General features: G+C 39.2%; 1 protein-coding gene across 6 annotated transcripts in view; it reads left to right on the plus strand.

Annotated features, from left to right (window-relative positions):
- Nucleotides 1-20036, plus strand: part of ELMO1 (engulfment and cell motility 1) — a 318734-nt gene that overhangs the window by 103772 nt on the left and 194926 nt on the right. For all 6 annotated transcript variants that reach the window (XM_071804820.1, XM_065831560.2, XM_065831559.2 and 3 more), the window contains 6 exons: nucleotides 1316-1415; nucleotides 7256-7407; nucleotides 8272-8350; nucleotides 11847-11897; nucleotides 13512-13634; nucleotides 15236-15367. In XM_071804820.1, coding sequence (XP_071660921.1) covers nucleotides 1316-1415; nucleotides 7256-7407; nucleotides 8272-8350; nucleotides 11847-11897; nucleotides 13512-13634; nucleotides 15236-15367 — 637 coding nt within the window. The remainder of the gene's footprint in view (nucleotides 1-1315; nucleotides 1416-7255; nucleotides 7408-8271; nucleotides 8351-11846; nucleotides 11898-13511; nucleotides 13635-15235; nucleotides 15368-20036) is intronic.

Here is a 20036-nt window from a genome sequence, read left to right on the forward strand (position 1 = left end):
ATCCAGTAAACTGGTTATTGGAGTTGCTACCTTGAAACTGATTTTCTACTGTATTCCTCTGTACGGTAGTAAATGTTTTCTGTCTGAATGGTTGGTGGCTTATTTGTGTTGGGTTGGTGCAGGATAGCAGAGAATTACATTGCTTAACTATGGCTACAGTATTAGCCTCAGGTTTCCAACATACTGAGCATGGTAGCTCAAATCTGACCGAGTTTTAAAAATTTTATCCTTTTATTATTTGCATTAAAAATCAGTGGGACTATTCATGCTGTTTAGGTCGATTGTGTGCTCATGCTTGTTAATGCTTTAGTGGCAGGCAGTTTGGCATGCCCTTAAAGGTAATGCGCTGCTTCATTTTGGGCTCTGTGCGCTGCTGGTTGTATTGAGTAGCTGCCTCATTGAAATCATTATGGCTGCTGACTCTTTGGTGCCCTGACTATATATAGAAATGAAGCTAATCTTTAAAAGCTGGTTTTTAACATGGAGAGTTCCTGTGCAGCTAGTCAAGGTTGAAGCATATTCCTTATGTTGAGTTTAAACCTGTTTTGAATTTAGTTGAGTGCATACAAAGATGCATTGAATCTCGAATTTGCAGATGTAAAATGCAGTGTAGTGGCCTGCAAACCCTATGCAATTTGAGCTGCGTGCTCGGATAAACTGTGGGAACTTTGCAATTTGCCTCACATGGTTGCCCATGGATAAACAAAAGGAGATGTATCTTCAGATTCAAAGAAATAAATTGAGACATTAACTACTGGAGAATTGCTGATCACTAGAAAATATCTTCTGGTGAATTTTTAACATATATCTGCTTCCTTGTAAGAGAAGGAACAAACAGTCTACCAACTTTCTGCCCATCTGCTTGATACAGAGGTACCCGTATGTAGCACTTACGTATGACATGCAATTAGGAGAATCTCCACAAGTTGCTAAGAAAAAGCTCATGCAATTAGGAGAATCTCCACAAGTTGCTAAGAAAAAGCTCAATTCTTTTCTTCTGTTAGATCAAAAATTCCAAATTTATATGGGAGGTTTAATTAGGACCCTCTGATTTCCTTGAGCATTGCATGTAGCGTTCTCCTGGGGATTAGTTCTTCTCTTACAAAACCGCTTTCTTCCAGGTGTGACTGTTCTTGATGTCCATGCTAAATCGTTTTGGAGACTGCTGCACGGCCTCTCTCGCTCTTCTGCTACTTCTTAGTCCCTAATTGGCTTCATTTTCCTGCCTTTCTGAAAGCTTCCTGCTGCTTTATTCCCTCGGTCACTGCCCTGCTGCATCACTGGTAAATGTTGTTATGACTCCTGTCTCTTGCAGCTTTGGAGATATGTTGTCCTTTACACTGACTGCATTTGTTGAGCTGATGGATCATGGGATTGTATCGTGGGATACATTCTCTGTGGCATTCATTAAAAAGGTAAATTTGTAATTGATGCTACCTGTTCTATATCAGTTTGAATTTTGAGGTGAGTTGCTTTTTTGTTTTGTTTTTTGTTTTTGTTTTTTGTTTGTTTTTGTTTTGTTTTTTGTTTTTGTTTTTTGTTTGTTTTGTTTTGGGTTTTTGCTTTCGTTTTTTGTTTGTTTTTTGGTTTCGTTTTTTGGTTTCATTTTTTGTTTGTTTGTTTTTTGGTTTTGTTTTTTGTTTGTTTGTTTTGTTTTGGGTTTTTGGTTTCATTGTTTTTTGTTTTTTTTTTTTAATCATTTCCCCCCACCCTGGGTACATAATTTAAGTCACTGATCAAAACGGTGCATGAAAATGGAGTTAAAATACTATTTAAAGTTACAAATATTTGTGATTGCACGATCTGGCCCAAATGCTATGGAAATCAATGGGAGTGAAATGGGATCAACCCTGTATTAGGCTTAATACGCTAGAAATTGCTTGCAATTGCGGTGTGACCTCCTTGTGCAGATACCATGCAGTTAAAGCAAAAATTAGTATTTTGATTTAATGTACAGTAAAATGAGCAATACCATATTTATTGAAACAAAACCAGCACTGAAGTGTTTCCTCTAGGGATATGGGAAGAGAAAGGAGTTAATTGACAATTGAAATTAAGCTGATATCTACTGAGTGTATCAAGTTGAACTCTGCCCCCTGAATCTTGCAGCTGAGGTCTGTGGTTTTGAAACTGATCTTTCTATGATTTATAACACTTTTTTATTTTCTTACATGTAGGAGATGCACAAAAACAGCAGAAACATGAGAGTACTCTCTAAGTACAGATATTTAACAGACTTCAGAAAAAGGGTTTTGTTACTGATTTAACCCTTTTCACTTACTAGGAAAAAACCCCAACCGAACACCTTTTTAGATTGTACTCAGAATTTATCTTAAGTTAAAATGCATTAGTACAAGTTCAAAAGACAGCAGAGTTACTTCACTAAATGATATCAGAAGCAGTAATGGAACTGATATAAACTGTGGCAAAGATCTCTTCTTTATACAGAGTGTATCAGAGCAAAAGCTTTTAATTTAAATTTGGTTAAAAAGTATTACCACCAAAGGAAAGTACAGCTTTACTTTTGTTGTCAAAAGTGAAAGAAGAAACAATTATGGAAAGAGCATTAGATATTATAGCTCAGTTTTTGTCATTAAACATAGATGCTATTTGTAAGAAAAATTTGCTATAGTTGATCTGATTTGGGGGCTTTTTTTTGCCAGTCTTGCAGTCTATATAGTCTATTTAGATTATGATGATTATTATTGTTATCTTTTCATGTCAAAGAAAATAGTACAACTGTTTTATAAGTGACTTCATCAGAGAGAAGGTCAAGCCTAGAATCCCTTATTTGCTAGGGGAACCTATTAAGAAGTGTATGAAGAGACTTGCTAAAATGAGTTTAAATCAATCTACTTTGTTAGTGACTCAAAATGATTGTCTTTGTTTAACCTTATCAACATCTTTTGCCCTGTGGGTTGCATAGTACCTACAGAAGAAATGCTGAGTGTGCCCTTGTTAATGGCTCATCTCTTCTGTCTGGCACTTCCATAGGTTTCCCTGGACAGTGGCCAAATTAACAAAAGACGCAAACAAAAGCATTCCTGCCAAGTACCTATGAAAACCAAAACTGGCAGTAAAAACCCAAAGTGAAACTGGTGGACAAGAAAGGGGCCAAGGAGAAGAATAGGACAGTTAGAAGAGAAACAGAAGGATAAAGAATGACAAAAATAGAGGAAGGAGGCACAGGTGTGTCTTGATCTGCCATGATGTTAGGAGCCAGAACAGTGGGTCTCTGTGGGCAAGAGGCAAACCTAAAGGAGCACCTTTGGACCAGGTCTCTCTGGCAGCAGTTGGCAGCTTTATTCTATGTTGCCTCTCTCACCTTGGCTTTTGACAGGCCACTTGAGGTTGCTGACAGGGTAACTCAAGTGGTTTGCAGGATGGATAAGGGAGCTGATAAGTTTTTGCTAGCTGAGGGGGAACTTTGCAGTCCTACTTCAAGTGCTTCTGCCTTTTGAAGCTGTCTTTCGTGTTAAATGGAAGCCAAACTGGAATGGGCAGGAATTAATCTGAACTTTTTTCTTGAATAGTTTTCTAGCTTAAATGTAGAAGCTGGAGGAGACCTCAAGGGGAACCTCCAAGTGCTTCTAATGACTAACTGCTTGGTGTTAGATTCAGTCTCCTTTCTATCCTTTGGCTACATAAAGGCTGCTGTTTCAACTGCTGCAAGTAAGAATTCACACTTTCAAGGAGAGCTTTGTTCCTTATCTTAAGGGAATATAGCCTCATTTGAAAAAACTTCCTTATGATATGCAAGATTCTCTTAAGACCTTTTTCTTGCTTATGACAATAAAGTTCATTTCTAGCTTCCATAGTTGCCTAAAGTATTTCGATGCCCAGTTATTAGAGAATGTCATGGTAATTGGATATCAAAGTATGCTATACAAATTTGGTAGTCCCATCCTTATTCCTACAAGAGGAGAAATCAAGTTTGTAGTATTGGTTGAGATAGTTAATAGTATCTTTTAGAATTATTTATGTAATTGCTGTTTTATAACTGCATGTGCAGAATCTTAACCTTGATGAATTCTTTGCCTTCTAAAATGTACTGTGCAGGAAAAGGGGGTGGCAGCAGGGAAAGTATCTCTGTGTCTCACAGCTGTCACTTGTTTTTTCTGTCTTCAAGTGCAACCCTAGTTCCTTACTTGAAGATGAGATGCACACTTCAAATTTTGACTATGCATTAGGACTGACAGAGAACAAAACTACGAAACTTGGACATATTTTTCTGTATGTTCCTGGCATAAAATTGATCCAGGCAATAACTAATGAACATACCACTGCTCAGATCAGATCTGTTTCCTTCACTGTTCTTTCCCTGTGTAGTTTTTGTTTGTGATGCAGTTTGTTTTGTTTTGTTTTAATTTTTTGTTTTATAATTTTGAATTATCTCCTGTGCTTTAAGTGATGCTGAAACAGGAAAAGAGCTCAGATTATATCATTCAGTTTGCTATAGATTTCTCATCTGCCCTCACTTTACATGTTTATCTCCTGCTTGAGCACTGGGGCTGAATGTGAAAAGGCATTCTGATTCCTAATTTCTCTTTAAATTGACAGGAAGTTAAGCATCCAGTTTTTGTGTGTTGTTATATATGTCCTGATAGGACTATGCAGATTTTAAGGTTTCAAGTATTTTGCAAAATAAATAGTTTTATCCTTAATGAGACTCACCCATGGGGCACATTTTTATGTGAAAGTGCAAAGCAATGAAGTTGCTTATTTCTGGAGGAGAGGCTGTATTTCTGTGAGCTTGCATTATTTTTATCATCAGAATTTTTGAGTGCAGGATTATTTTTAGATGTTGAAAGCCCTCCCTCCACATGGTGCTCAATAAGCAGAGAACAGCAAATAACACACATTTGAACTCCTATTGATTTTTGTCTCTTTTCAAGAAGGGTCTCTTTTTTTTTTTTTTTCACATCCAGAACTTCAAGCATGGTAACATAATTTCTTTTAAATCTAATTTTGCTCCTTCTGGAACTGGCATGCCCTATTTATTAGGGTAGACAAACCTGTTCTTTCTAGCCAGACTTCAGGCTTCAGCAAGGTAGTTATGAATGTACATAGCTTGACATGCAAGTTACCTAGCCGATGTTTTGCATGTATGTTCAGTGTGGTATGTCACAGCTTTTGAAACACACAAGGCAGCTTCATACCTTGGGTTTGTGTTTATGATAAAAAGACATTATTGTCCAGGGTCAAAAGAATAAATATGTCTACGGCAGCGTTTCCTAAGCTGAGGTTTCAGTTATCTATACTGTTACATTTCTGCAGGCCACTGAAATGAATATGTTATAGCCCAGTGGATATTTACAGTGCCACTTGAAATATCACGGGAAGGAGCTGCCGCACCAAGAATAATTCATACATGTCAGGGCTTCTAAAGAGGATGGTGACAGAAGACTGACAAGTAGGGACACAGTCTGGACATATTGTATTCCTTCTGAACAATTGATCCATGGATGCCTGATGATTGTGAGGCACCCATAGTGTGTTTGGTTTATTTTGTGAGCAGTGCAGAGTTGCTCTGTGCGGACACTGTGTGTATTGGGGGCCTTCTGGACATGGTGCAGCTCTGGCTTCAGAGTATCAGAACACAACCAGATTACCATGAAGGAGAGGAAGGGTAGCACAGTGCTTCTGAGACACAGCTTGTTACTCTAAACAGTACAAGGTGCATCATACACTAACGTAAATATTACTTGGGTTCAGGGCTTTCAGGCAGGAGATACTGAAAGCCCAGAGTAGAAAAAGGCAATAATTGAGTTGCTTCTCTTCTCCTATTCCCTATGCATGCATGGGTTGGTTCATTGTTTTCTGTAAAGTTAACATGTATTTCCTGAGTTACGTTGTATTCAGCATAGTATGTTCTTGTTGTGGTAATGCAAACCAAGTAGCAGAGAAAACAGCTCTTCAATAAACTCAGCAAACTGTGCTAGATTAGAATAAGAAAATCCTGTCCCTCTTTACTTGTTGCCTCCAACCAAAGTTGCAGAAAGGGCATTTTGCTCCTTCAGCACTACTGAAAACGTTACAAGTGCAAAACAATGTTATTGTCTATATGTCAGTGTTTAACTGTGAATTTTACAGGCAGCTAGGCAGCTTTTCCAAGCATAGGACATGCCTTTCTTCTTCCAAAGGGAAAATGATGCTGTGGTCTAAGCAAATATCTGTAATCAGAAACAGTATAATCACATTATTGGCTTATAGTATGAGTACTGAAGAAGTGTGTGGACTTGAAGTTTTCTGGAAAGAACTCATCAAACTTGAGACAAGTCTGCCATAGTCTGTTATTTGGCTGTAAAGAGCAAGTAACTGTGGCCACATGACATTTCTTGCCTCTGTCTGTGCTTCCTCTGGTACCTTTCAGCTTGACTGTGCTGGTATCAGTGTATTCAAGGAAGCACCAGGCAGTTCTCGCTTCCCCATCAGCAGAAGGCAAAATTCTTCCCAGGAAGCTGAGTCCAAGGACCGTCAGCATGTGGAAAAACGCGCATTCCTGCATCTTGCTGCACAGCTGTGTTGGCTCTGCAGACGTGTGCAGCGTCTCATTGCCACGCTGCAAAAAAGGGGAGGTCAGGCCTGGTTTTCATTAACGTGCCATTTGTTTGTGGCAGCTTCCAGTGAAAGTGAAGGTTATTAATGCATGAACACTTATCCAGACTGGGCTCTACACAGAGTTATGGAACAAGTTGTGCCGCTAAATGATCATCCACAGAGTTTCAATTTGTAACCTGGAGAGAGGTTCCAGTGTTGCTGGTAACAGCTAGGCGGGGGGGAAAAAAAGAGCATGTTTTGCTATAGAGCTGGATGTACATTTATCTTTTGAAACAGTTGCCTTGAATGTTGAGATATTTATTTAGAGAAAACTGGCTGCCCAAATTTCTGCTGGAGAAAATAAGAAGTATTTTCCTTGTCTTGTCCAAAGTTTTACTCATAAAAAATATAATCATTCTAGTTATTTAATGTTGATTTATCATGTTCATAATGTAATGTTGAAGCATTTATTTCAGTGGTGTGAATATTGATATGAATCTGTGGTGATTTTTGTCATCTAAAGAATCTGTGCCACTGTGTCCTTTGAAGGTATCTGCAGTGCCTGGTTAATTGATTTCAGGTATTCACTGATACTCGGCATGTGGTCAAGACTACTTTTATTCTAATGCTTTTCTGAGCCACATCCACGGTTTTCTTTTTCCCTTTCCTTTCTTTCATGACGGGATGTAAATTATCTAAATGTTTGAATTTGTAGATAGCAAGCTATGTGAACAAATTTGCCTCGGACATCTCTATCCTGCAACGGTCGCTAGCAATCCTGGAATCCATGGTGCTCAATAGCCATGACCTATACCAGAAGGTGGCACAGGAGATCACAATTGGGCAGCTAATCCCACATCTGCAGGGGTGAGTGTCTTCAACTGCCACCAGGTATGGTGGGTCTTTTTTTTTTTGTCCTGAGAGGAGCACAGCATTTGGAGAGAGTGATATAAAGACTGGCAACCTCCTGCATGACTCCTGCATCCACTACAAGTGGCTGCGTGACTGGTAACCAGCTTTCTGGAGTTGCTTTTTAATAGATTTTTTTCTTTCTTTGCACTAAGCTGCCTGTGTAGTTGGAAGTGGGGAATGGAGGGAAGAGCACCCCATAGTAATGAAATGCTTAATGCCATTAATATAAAGATGGGGTTGTTTTGTTTGCCAGCCTCTAGGAAGTGTATAAGACAAAAATTGGTCAGCTTTTACTGCAGGTATGTTTGAAAAAGGAGAACTTTTTCTTAAACAGTAATGTGTGGTGGTTAAATGGATGGAAACTGCCTCTTGTAGCATAGGGTTATGTATTGTGAACCATGATTATGCTTGTCTCCCAGCTGGGACATTTTCCACTCACCTGAAAAGCTTTTAATACCAGCAGGTTCATTTCCAGAACGCTTTAGAGAAAATTCCGCTTTCTACCTCTAGTTGTGGGCATCAGGCAGAAGCTGATGGTCTGGGCTCCTGGCATGAGCAGTGGAAGGTCAATGGCACCTCAAGGATGTAATTCATTCCACCTTTCCTGGATGCTGAGTCTCCCTCTAGAACATCTTGTCTCTCTTTATAATAGAGACTATCTGGTCATGGCCAGTTTGGACTGACTGCCTGACTTTACATGGTTAACATTAAGTGCAAACAGTCCTTCCACTTTTACCTTCAGTAAGGCAATTGAAAGATCAGTTTCTACAGCTTGTGTATATTCACAGTCTTCTGTTGTGTTTATAATTTTCCAAACAGGACAGACCAAGAAATCCAAACATATACCATAGCAGTAATAAATGCACTTTTCCTTAAAGCACCGGATGACAAGAGGCAGGTAAGTTGGGTCTTGTATATCTATAGATCTGTAAGAAAAATGTGTCATATTCATACCTGCAGTTGTTCCAGTCACAATTTTCCTGCAGTTAATTCAAACTGAAACTTGCTCTGTTTTTTCATGCTGTTATAATATCACTCATTTTAATGGAGCTACCTCCATCTGCACCATTATTAGTAGGAATTAAGCATTCTTCTGTGCTTTTTTAGTTCCCTGTAACCTCACATGAACCATATTGACTGTGGCTGGCTGTAGTATTTATTGTACTGAACTCTTTGCCAGCAGAGCCTGTAAAACCAGGCTACATTTTGGTAAACTGTTCCTCCCATGGAGTTTTTAATAAAAATTGCATTCCTTTTGAAAACCAAAATATCTTGCCATGTAAGTATTTAATGACTTTTATGGTATACTATTTGAAGTTAAATTTAGTGCCAGAGATCAGAAGTCTCAGAAGGAAATATTTCAAGATTGCTAGTTGCTGTTAAATGAGGGTAGAATGCCATGTGTTATGAAATAGAGAAATTTTATCCATATTTATTGAGTCATTAGCCTGTGTCAAAACAGATTCAGTCATTTATTTATTTAACATTTTTGTCACCAAGATCAGCGATGGTAATTCTTGTGGTGACATTCTGTTAGTGTACAGAACAAGTTCATTAAGAGCTGCAGATCAGTTCTGACAAGGACTTTCTTTAGATTTATTTACATTTTTAAATGCTGGAGATTGTTTAAAGAAACATCAAAGCCCTAAATGGTATTTTCTCTTTTTTGCTCCAAAAATTACAAACAGGGGAAAGTAAAATGATGGATTAATTAAAAAAAAAAAAAAAAAGTCTCTTTTCCCCACTCCTTTTGTCCTTCTACCTCTAATACCTTCTGCTATTAAGGGAAGAAGTCACCTCATGAACCAAAATTAGAGTAAGAACTTTCTTTCAATTTTGACCTAAATCTATGATAGGTCCTTGGAAGAAAACCAAAGGGACTGGTATGATGTGGATGATTACACTGCAATTAAAGAAAGGATTTAAATTGGTGCTGATATCTGAATTTCCTTTTTTTTTTTTTTTTTCTTCATATCCTGTTTTTGTAATGCAAAAAGTCAAGAATTTATTTGTTTTCCTCTTTTAATGAGGGCTCCATCGTTGTTTTTCTTCCTCTGCCACTGTCAAGGACCAAATAATCTAGAGAAACCTAGGTTATTAAAAAAAAATAAAATGAAAAAAGACCTATGAATTTGAGTATTGAAATGAAACTGTGAATGTTCAAAACACTTTTTTTTTGGCAGTTTTCTGCGTTTTTATTTACAGACATGCTGCTATGTGAAGTGAGATAGCAAATTTTGTCAAAAAAATTCTTGTTCTCATCTGTTACTACAATACTTGTTTTAGAAGAGGCAGCTCATCAGCTGGTAATAGCCATAAAGCCTTTTTGGAGACAAAGTTGATTTTGTTGCAGTATTCGATTTTTGTGAATGCTTGTTGCTCCTATTAGTTTTTGGTCCAGTGACAAAAACCAGTGTCTCAATAAAGGATTTTTAAATTACAGGTTTAAGATAAATATGACAATTTCATAATCTTCCCCTAAAAGTAAAATAATAATAATAATTTCCATTTTTTTACCTCGAATGCAGAAAAGACTACCTCATATTGTTGAGCTGTTCATCCTTTAGCAGTGAATATACTTTGACAAAACCAACCAGTCCATTCCCTGTAACGTGAAGTTATCTCATGTGCCTGGCACTCCCCCTGCAGCTCAGTTGTGCGTTTCCGAAAGAGATGGAAGCATCTGTATCATTCATTCCTCTGCTGTTATGTGCAATTGAAACCTGCTCAGCCAGGAAAGGCTTAAAACCTAAAGCTTTCTCTTGTCTTTGCTCCCTTCTTCCTTCCTTATTGTTCCTGTGTTCTGGTGCAGCAGCCTTTATCTGGTATAAAGAAACCAGTCAACATCCACGGCTGCCTCCTGTCTCTAAATGAGAATTATTTTCTTTTTGCAAGCAAATTCTCATCCTAACGCTGGCTTTATTTACATTGTTTCTGCAGCTGTATTTCACAAATCCAACTCTTCACGTTTCATGTAATAGTCTCAGTTTTCCTGTTTTCTAATTTCTTCTTTGTTATAGAAAAATAACCAATTTGTGCTCTGTCTTACTCTTAAACTCTCACAAAGATCAGCATGAATTTTTAAAAAATTATTTCTCCTGAACATGAACAATTTTTTTGATATGGTAAACCTGAACAATATCTTTATATGGTGCCAGCTATGTTAAGGTTTGGAGCTGATGACAGCTGAGGAAACCGCACAGGGCTTTCCATCGTGCAGAATGAACCTCTTGTGTTTTTTGGTTCTACAGATTATTCTGTCCTGATATAAAATTGCACACAATTTGTCACCTCTTGCACACTCACAGAATCACAGCACATCCTAAGAATGTCCTCACGCATGTGTCAGTGTTGATGTGGTTTGTTGTGCTGTATTATGTGAGGCTGTGATACTTGAGCTTTATTTCCAATCAATGATCTACTAGTTCCAAACATTACCCATTTGTGTACATATAAACAGTGTCTAGATAGCAGTGTGCAGTGTTACCCAAATCTTTAAATAGTGCATTTTGAAAACAAGAATTTAAAAATAATTACATGGTGATAATTACTGTAAGTTGTATGCATCGCATATGCTGGCATATGTCCACATACACACGTGCATTTCTATATTGGTGGAAAAGATAATGAAACATAAAGATGTGGTATGGGCTTGTAGATAGGATTAAGATTAGACTCATGCTTGGTAAAATACTCCCTCCTATGCATTGTAGGACAGTTTGCAGCATGGATAGCCAGGATCAGCTGCTTAGGAATTAAAATAAAAGCCTATTCACCTTGGTAGTGACTTCAGGCAGGTCTAGAAAGAGAAGTTAATTTAAGACATAATAGTGGACCAACGTCAACATATTGCTACCAAAATACAGGGGAGAAGTATTATTTGCTATGGTGAAACAGTATTGAGTTGCAGGCTCATTTACTGAGTGAAAGAGCACTTGACATAAAACCAGCTGAAATATGAATGTAAATAGGCATGTTGTTTGATGTCTTGTTTTAAAGTTCTGACTGGATTCCATTCCGTCCGTCCTTCTGTGTTGTTTGGGGCAGGGGGGAGGTTGCACTTGAACAAGTATGTGTAAATACTCTGTTTACCCCAGAGAAGTCTCTCCTGAGATCTTTGTTTCATTGCTAGTTTTGGATCACCAAAATCCTCAGCTTGTGACATACTTTTCATTTTCTTTGTCCCTTTTTTCATAGTAGAGTAATCTGAGTTTGTGACCCCTGAAATAATGCATACAGTCATATAGCTGGTATGCTGCTTCATTTAATTTATAAGTAATGCTGCAGAAAGTTAAGACCTAAAACCTTTTAAGTTAGTGTTCTATGTATGGCACTAAAATACCTGCTTCTGGCTAATTTTATTTTATTTTATTTTTAAATTAAAACTAAATCAGGAAATGGCAAACATTTTGGCACAAAAGCAGCTTCGCTCCATCATCTTAACTGTAAGTATGTAATTTTCAAAGTTATTTTTCACTAGCAGAGAGAAAAAGTGACTCCAGTTTTGGTGTTGATAGGTTTTATCTTAATATATTTTGATTACACTTTATTTTTATATATTTTGAAGCATGTCATACACAAGATAAAGGTTTGGTTGTTGAATTGGGTTTAAAACTCATTATCAGAAAGGGTATTTTCCCAGTCAAATAAATTGTGGTTTCTTAATGAAAAAGTTATACTGAATAAAAGAGAAGTACCTCAAGCATTTTCTTCCCATGGAGGATGTGAACTTTATTGTGCAGATGAGAGGTTTTCTGAGGAATTTATAGCAAGTCCTCTATGTTAAGGTTTGGAGCTGATGACAGCTGAGCAAACCGCACAGGACTTTCCATCCTGCAAAATGAACCTCTTGTGTTTTTTGGTTCTACAGAATATTCTGTCCTGATATAAAATTGCACACAATTTGTCACCACTTGCACAAAAGAAGCATGAAACATTGCTTGGAGTGAAGTTAATGGATGTAATATAAAAGACTTGCATCTGCTATAATGAAAAATCAGAGGAATTTTGCCTTTGACCTTGGAGTAGATTGCATCTTCAAGGGAATAAGGAAAAGTGCTCTTTCTCTGTTGTGAGATACTTGGCAATGTAAAACAAACCAAACAACAAACAAACAACCCGTCGCTCTTTCTCATTCATTATCATAATTTCAGTGGTGTGTACAAAAACCCAGAATTTGTTTCAGAGGGCATAGTTTTGCGCTGCATGTGTTCATAAGAAATTTGGTATAAACATATGGATAATAAAGCAAAATTTCTGCAGTGCCTTTTGGCAGACAGATTTGTTTATTCTCTGGAGCTGTACAATATCAGTTGCTGTATCCATCTCCTACTTGATGACTCTTTCCTTATGTATGCTCTGCTGTGTTTAGTGACCTGGATCTTTTTCCCATATAGAACTCCTTGGTGTTTTTAGGCACACCGGGAATTTTTAAATTGTTCCATCAGTTTGGTATCTGCTCTCTGAATGGGGTAATTCTGCACATATGGGGCATTGTATGCTAATATATTTCTGAGCAGTCTTCCTCATACAGAGCAGAGTTGTCTGATAGAGGTAGGACTGTGGTGTGATGTTGACTCCTGCAGCAGTAGCCCTGTTACATCACTGTGTTTACTGGTTGTGGTGCAGGCTGAAAACTTTTCTACTCAGGAAGCTACTGTCTTAAATATTTTCTTAATATACACTTTTTAATGATTTCTTTTATTTATTTATTTATTTATTTTTTAATGCAGAGCTCTAATGCTTTTAGTAAGGAGTTAATTTTTCTTTGAAGTGATTTCTCAGTAGTGATTTTTTTTCATGCCACTTCTCAACATATGCACAGGCTCTATCTAGTGGTCAGAAGGAGAAAGCTTCAATGCATTGTTATTGTGAAGTCCTTTCCCTTAAAGCTACTTATATAGTACCTGAATCACTAGTGTTATTCCTGGCTTGATTTTCTTTTTTTCTGGAGTATACATGCATAGCAAACGCGTACTTACAGAAATGAAAACACCTGAGTGCACTTGATGAAATTTTCTGACAAAATGGCATTCATGGGAGTCTCTTTTTCTTTGTAGCATGTTATCAGGGCACAGAGGGCTATCAATAACGAAATGGCACACCAGCTTTATGTTCTGCAAGTACTTACCTTTAACCTCCTGGAAGACAGAATGATGACAAAAATGGATCCACAGGATCAGGTAAGCGTCTGGCGTGATCTGGTCAGAACAGGAAGACGACAACTGCTCCTTGCTGTGCTTAGAGCTCTTTATGGAGGAAAAGACACTGCTAGGAATGCTTACATAATTCCTTTTGTTCTCTCTCTTTCTCTTTGTGAAGCTGGGCTATGTTTTCTGGTTGTTAAGAAGATGTATTGGTTATTGCATTCTTTATGCAAAAGTGCAATAAAATGGACAGAACTTTCTCTTTAGCATGTACCCTGTTTCCCTGAAAATAAGACAAGGTCTTATATTGACTTTTGCTCCAAAATTTTTTACTTTTTTACATGTATAGCTGCCTGAACACTACTTAAATTGACTTTTTAATGAACTGTAAATAGGGCTTATTTTTGGAGTAGGGCTTATATTTCAAGCATCCTCAAAAATCCTGAAAAAACATGCTAGGACTTATTTTCAGGGTGGGTCTTATTTTCGGGGAAGCAGGCTAGTTTGATGAACTGAGTTTGGTGTCATCCTGAGCTAAAACTCTGAGCAGCAGTCAAGCTTTTGTTTCTTTTCTGTACTTCTCAAAAGCAACAGAGATGTATGGTCCTTCCTAAAAGGGCTTCTGTAGAACTAAAATTAATGTTTAAATGAAAACTATGTGATGTGCTAGAATTGAAGTTAATTTTTGTTACAATAAGACCTATTTTTGTCATTGGGCACCTATAGTAGTTGTTAATTTTTTTTTTTATTGTTATTGCTTGCCTTGCCCAAATACCAGCTTTGATATTGTTCATTGTGAAAAAAAGAGACACTCCCCTAAGAGATTCAAGTTTAAATTTAGAGTCAATGAACCATAGAGAAGTTGCGTTTTGTTTTGTTTTGGGGCCTTTTTTTAGGCCCTGTACAAGGAAGAACATGATTTCATTTTTAAGAGTTGTGTTAAGATTTGCTGATAATTTCAAGAGATGGAGGTGGGAGAGTGAGGTGGTTGTAAACATAAGTAACGTGATGCTGTAGGATTTGACTCTTCCTGTTTCTCAAGTTTGAGGCAGGAAAGTTTGACTTTCAGTGACATACACACAGCTATCAAGTGCATATCTCTATAGAGAGTGGCTAACACAGTGTTGTTAGTATGGATGGCAGGATGATTATCGCCATCTTGAGACATTTGTAGTGATGTGTAACTGCACTAGTTCCTCTCTTGCCCATTCCTGTACTGGCAAAAATGGACAGTTACCAAAATGAATGCAGAGTACTGAGCCATTTTCATTTCAGTCAACGAAGTACTTAAGTACCAGCTTAATTTGAAATGTGTGTGATCTCTTAGCTTCTCTGGTTTCATGCCTGTGGTTAAAATTAAGTGTGCAGTTAGTGGCCTTGCTAACATGGGTCTAGCTTCTCTAAGTCAACACTTAAGTATGTGCATATGAACCCCACAGATGTGAAGGCTTTAGAAAATGGGAACCACAACATCCTTCTTGCTGACTGTCTCTCTGAGTACGAAGTGGGGAATTTAGTCAAAGAAAGGTTGGGCAGTGGAGGGAAAACTGTGTTTCAAAACAGCTTTTATGATACTGGTTATTAAAGTGAAATGTAAGTTATTTTAACCTTTTTTTTTTAACCTTGTTTTAACATAGGCTCAACGGGATATCATATTTGAGCTCCGAAGAATTGCATTTGATGCAGAAACTGAACCTAACAACAGTAGTGGCAGTATTGAGAAACGCAAATCTATGTATACTCGAGACTATAAGAAACTTGGATTCATTGTGAGTATTTTTGTATAGTGGTACACTGGAAGTGGGCGAGTGCATCTGTTGTAGTACATCCTATAATAAGTCACTTCTCCTACTTGGTTTTCTAGCTATTTCCTACAAGGGAAATGCATAGTTTCTGTGATGGTGTGGTTGGTTTTTTTTGTTGTTATTGTTTTGGTATGTGTTGTGTTTGTTTGGTGACAGTTCTGTTTGTTTGGTTGGTTTTGAGGTCTTTGTTTTGTTTTGTTTTTAAATCTTGTTAACTTCATGCGATTGCTTTAAAGTTAGGGTTAATTGGAAGAAATAACTGAGGCTGAAGCACATAGTTTTGCATGACATGCCATAATTAAAATATCTTTTAATGATATCTTATATGAACAGGCATTGTCTAATGGATCTGTGGCAGACCTGTAAAGTCATTGTGGTCTGTTTGTAGTGATGTGGACTGAAAAGCTAAATAAATCCGAGGTAGAATTCTATGGTACTTACTTGTAGGGCCATGTGTCTTGGTTGCTTGAACTCATTTCATTTTTGAGTAGAGGATGCAGAATCTCTTATCCTGACTCAATCAGACCAATTCCAGTTCTGGTCTTCTCTGAAATGTGTTGGAGAGCAGAGCACAATCTGGTTAAACTGTTACATACATTCATATTAATGAATAATATGTATTTTTTCCCCTCTGGAAACAGAGCACGCACACATGCACTGCAATCAGTATCTTGATTTATCGTTTACTTTAGGTTAGTATGCAATTTTTTTTCTCCTTAGGTAAAATTGTATGTTTTGTATCTTATGTGATTCATTACTTTTGCTCTTGGCTTGGCAAATTTACACTGAATATGGTACAGTAGCCACAGTTATAGACAGGGTGGTTTTAAGCACTGATGCAAGCCAAAGCTTGCTTGCAGTTTGAGCGCTCTGCTCAGCTCTGTGGAGTGGGGCTCACCATTGCACAGTTCCCTTGTGGTTTTGGGAGGAGGCTTTCTGGATTCTGATAGTTGTTTTCATTACTGATGAGTGAGGAAAAATTACTGCTGTCTCAGTAAGCAGCTGGCGAGAGGGGTCAAGGACAGCAAGAAGAACTTTTTCAAATACATAGCAGATAAAACTAATACCAGAGGCAATGTAGGCCCACTGATGAATGAGGTGGGTGCCCTGGTGGCAGAAGACACAGAGAAGGCAGAATTGCTGAACGCCGCCTTTGTCTCTGTCTACTCCGCTGGAGGCTGTCCTGGGGAATCCTGTACCCCTGAGACCCCGGATGAAGCCAGGTTAATGGAGGAGTTTGCTTTAGTCGATGAGGACTGGGTTAGGGAACAATTAAGTAGTCTGGACATCCATAAATCCATGGGTCCAGATGGGATGCATCCGCGGGTGCTGAGGGAGCTGGCTGAAGTCATTGCTAGACCGCTATCCATCATTTTTGCCAAGTCTTGGGAAACGGGAGAGGTGCCCGAGGATTGGAGGAAAGCAAATGTCGCTCCACTCTTCAAAAAGGGCAAGAAGGAGGACCCGGGTAATTATAGACCGGTCAGCCTCACCTCTGTCCCTGGGAAAGTAATGGAACAGCTTATCCTTGGTGTCATCTCAAGGCACATCAGGGATAAGAGGGTCATTAGGGGCAGTCAGCATGGCTTTACCAAGGGTAAGTCATGCTTGACCAACCTCATAGCCTTTTATGAGAATGTAACAAGGTGGATGGATGATGGCAGAGCGGTGGATGTGGTCTACCTTGACTTGAGTAAAGCCTTTGACACAGTCCCTCACAGCATCCTCACAGCTAAATTGAGGAGGTGTGGTCTAGACAATAGAGTAGTGAGGTGGGTTGCAAACTGGCTTAAAGAGAGAAGCCAGAGAGTGGTGGTCAATGGTGCGGAGTCCAGTTGGAGGCCAGTATCTAGTGGAGTGCCTCAGGGGTCAGTACTGGGGCCAATATTATTCAATATATTCATTAATGATTTAGACGAGGGAATTGAGTGTACTATCGGCAAGTTTGCTGATGACACTAAGCTGGGAGGAGTGGCTGACACGCCAGAAGGCTGTGCTGCCATCCAGCGGGACCTGGACAGGCTGGAGAGTTGGGCGGGGGATAACCTGATGGAATTTAACAAGGGAAAGTGTAGAGTCCTGCATCTGGGCAGGAACAATCCCAAGTTCCAGTATAGGTTGGGGCATGACCTATTAGAGAGCAGTGTAGGGGAAAGGGACCTGGGGGTCCTGGTGGACAACAGGATGACCATGAGCCAGCACTGTGCCCTTGTGGCCAGGAGGGTGGGTGGTCAGTAGATCGAGAGAGGTCCTCCTTCCCCTCTACTCCGCCCTGGTGAGACCCCATCTGGAATATTGTGTCCAGTTCTGGGCCCCTCAGTTCAAGAAGGACAGGGAACTGCTGGAGAGGGTCCAGCGTAGGGCAACAAAGATGATTAAGGGAGTGGAGCATCTCCCTTATGAGGAAAGGCTGAGGGAGCTGGGGCTCTTTAGTTTGGAGAAGAGGAGACTGAGGGGTGACCTTATTAATGTTTATAAATATATAAAGGGTGAGTGCCATGAGGATGGAGTCAGGCTCTTCTCAGTGGCAAACAATGATAGGACAAGGGGCAATGGGATCAAGCTGGAACACAAGAGGTTCCACTTAAATTTGAGAAAGAACTTCTTCTCAGTGAGGGTAACAGAGCACTGGAACAGGCTACCCAGGGAGGTTGTGGAGTCTCCTTCCCTGGAGACATTCAAAGCCCGCCTGGACACATTCCTGTGCGACCTCACCTAGGCGTTCCTGCTCCAGCAGGGGGATTGGACTAGATGATCTTTTGAGGTCCCTTCCAATCCCAAACATACTGTGATACTGTGTGATACTGTGAGTTGTAAGTAAACAGGCAGAAAGAGAGGAACTTGACATTTTGGGATGATAGGCATGATAGTAAAATTAGGGCTTTGAATACACTTTTGAAATTTAATGTGTTTTTTTGTTATCTGTGAATCTCTTCTCAGATCCTATGCAATTAAAGTCCATTGCTATCTCGGTTTCTAAGATAGGCAGCTCCTATGGTGAGATGAGCAGAGGACTTTGTGCCCTCAAGGCCAGAACTGAATGAAAAATGCCAGGCTCTGGCTTAGAGACCAATGGGCTGGATATAGAGCCTCCAGCTTGTGCTGAATGAGAACAGAGGTGGGGATCGCTGTCATAGGAGAAGGAAAAATAATTGGTGGCAAAGAAAGAAACGGTGACAAACACAGAAGGAATTATGAGGTCTGCTAGAGTTGGGGGACTGTAATACAGAGATTGTGGCATATGGGATAATCAGAGAGATCAAATTTAAAACAATTGTCCTGTTGTTCAGGCTGATCATTTCTGGATATCTGCTTCTTGCTGTAGCTTTATGAGATGTTGAAGACTCTCAGCTCTCACAGCCATCACTTGCACCTAAGTATCTAGCACCTCTGAAAATCTGATCTTGTTTCCTTACAGCTGTAGCTGGAAAACTGCATGTAACAGAGCATCCAGCAGAAGCTGAACTGGAACTGGCCAACAGACCTGAATTCCAATCCTGTTTTTCTGCTGTTTAACAAGGACTACAAATTACTCGTTTTGCTGGCTGCCACTAGTTCTTCCAATGCTTTTGTTTGTCCTACAGTATATATATTGATTCTGCAGAGCTGAAATTAGTAGCAACAGCACGTTTTAGCTGATACGGTTGTGAAGAAAACACTTGGAGTGAATCAAAATGTGTTCCTCTCTTGTCTGAGTTTGCAGGAGCTCTTTTGCTGTGCCTGTGCAGCAGGGACTTATCTGTTATCTTTATTACTCTCACATGGACTGTTCATTGGGAAGCCTACTGAAAAGACGCCAACAGTTGTCAAGGGTAACTGCAGCACTGTTTACTATTTAATTCTAATAGCCTTCCACAGGGAAATGGGGAGCGAAGTCTAGGAGGGAATGGGAGCTGGGATCAAAGCAATGAAGAAAATGTGGGGAAGGCATAATGGGAGATAAGAAAAAATATGGGCAAATGAGCTGTGAAAGAAGCACCATAGCAAGGATCCCAATGGGAAGTAGGTTATCCCAGTAACGGTGTAATGAGGCAATGTACAAATGATAAAAATGTCACTTGTGAGCTGTGAGGAGAGTTATTCTACTCTTGTACAGAAGTTTTATTTTGAGCTAAGAGTACAAGTGACCCTGCATGTACAACTTGATCTCTAACCTTGGAGATGGGCTGTGCTCTGACTGGACCCCGGTTAGTCTGGCTGCCTTTACCGCATCTACTTCTTTTCAATCCATCAATAAAGTGTCTTCAATACTTTAATAAGTCACTGATCTGTGCTCTGAAAAACTGGAGGTTTCCCTTCCCCCTTTTTGGCTGTGTGGCACAAGAAGAAATCCAGCCAACTAAGAGACTGCCTTCAGATGCCAGTCTTCACTGGTGGTGGTGGTCAGGATGCTAATTTATTGAACTGATTAACCGTTCTTTCCGAGGGGGAGAGCGCAGCCACGTCTAGCCATCAAGTTGTTCCTGGGCTGCTTGTTCTCTTTCTCTATTGAAATGCAAGAATTCTGTTCATTTCTCTTGGCCACATCAAAAAGCTTTGCCCCACTACAAATGTAATGTCAACAAGAGACAAAGTCCAGATGTGGTTTCAGAAGTTTACAATATAATTAGTAAAACTGCATAGTTAGAGACCT

This window comes from Patagioenas fasciata, chromosome 2 (genome assembly GCF_037038585.1).
Source record: "Patagioenas fasciata isolate bPatFas1 chromosome 2, bPatFas1.hap1, whole genome shotgun sequence".
Taxonomy (NCBI): domain Eukaryota; kingdom Metazoa; phylum Chordata; class Aves; order Columbiformes; family Columbidae; genus Patagioenas; species Patagioenas fasciata.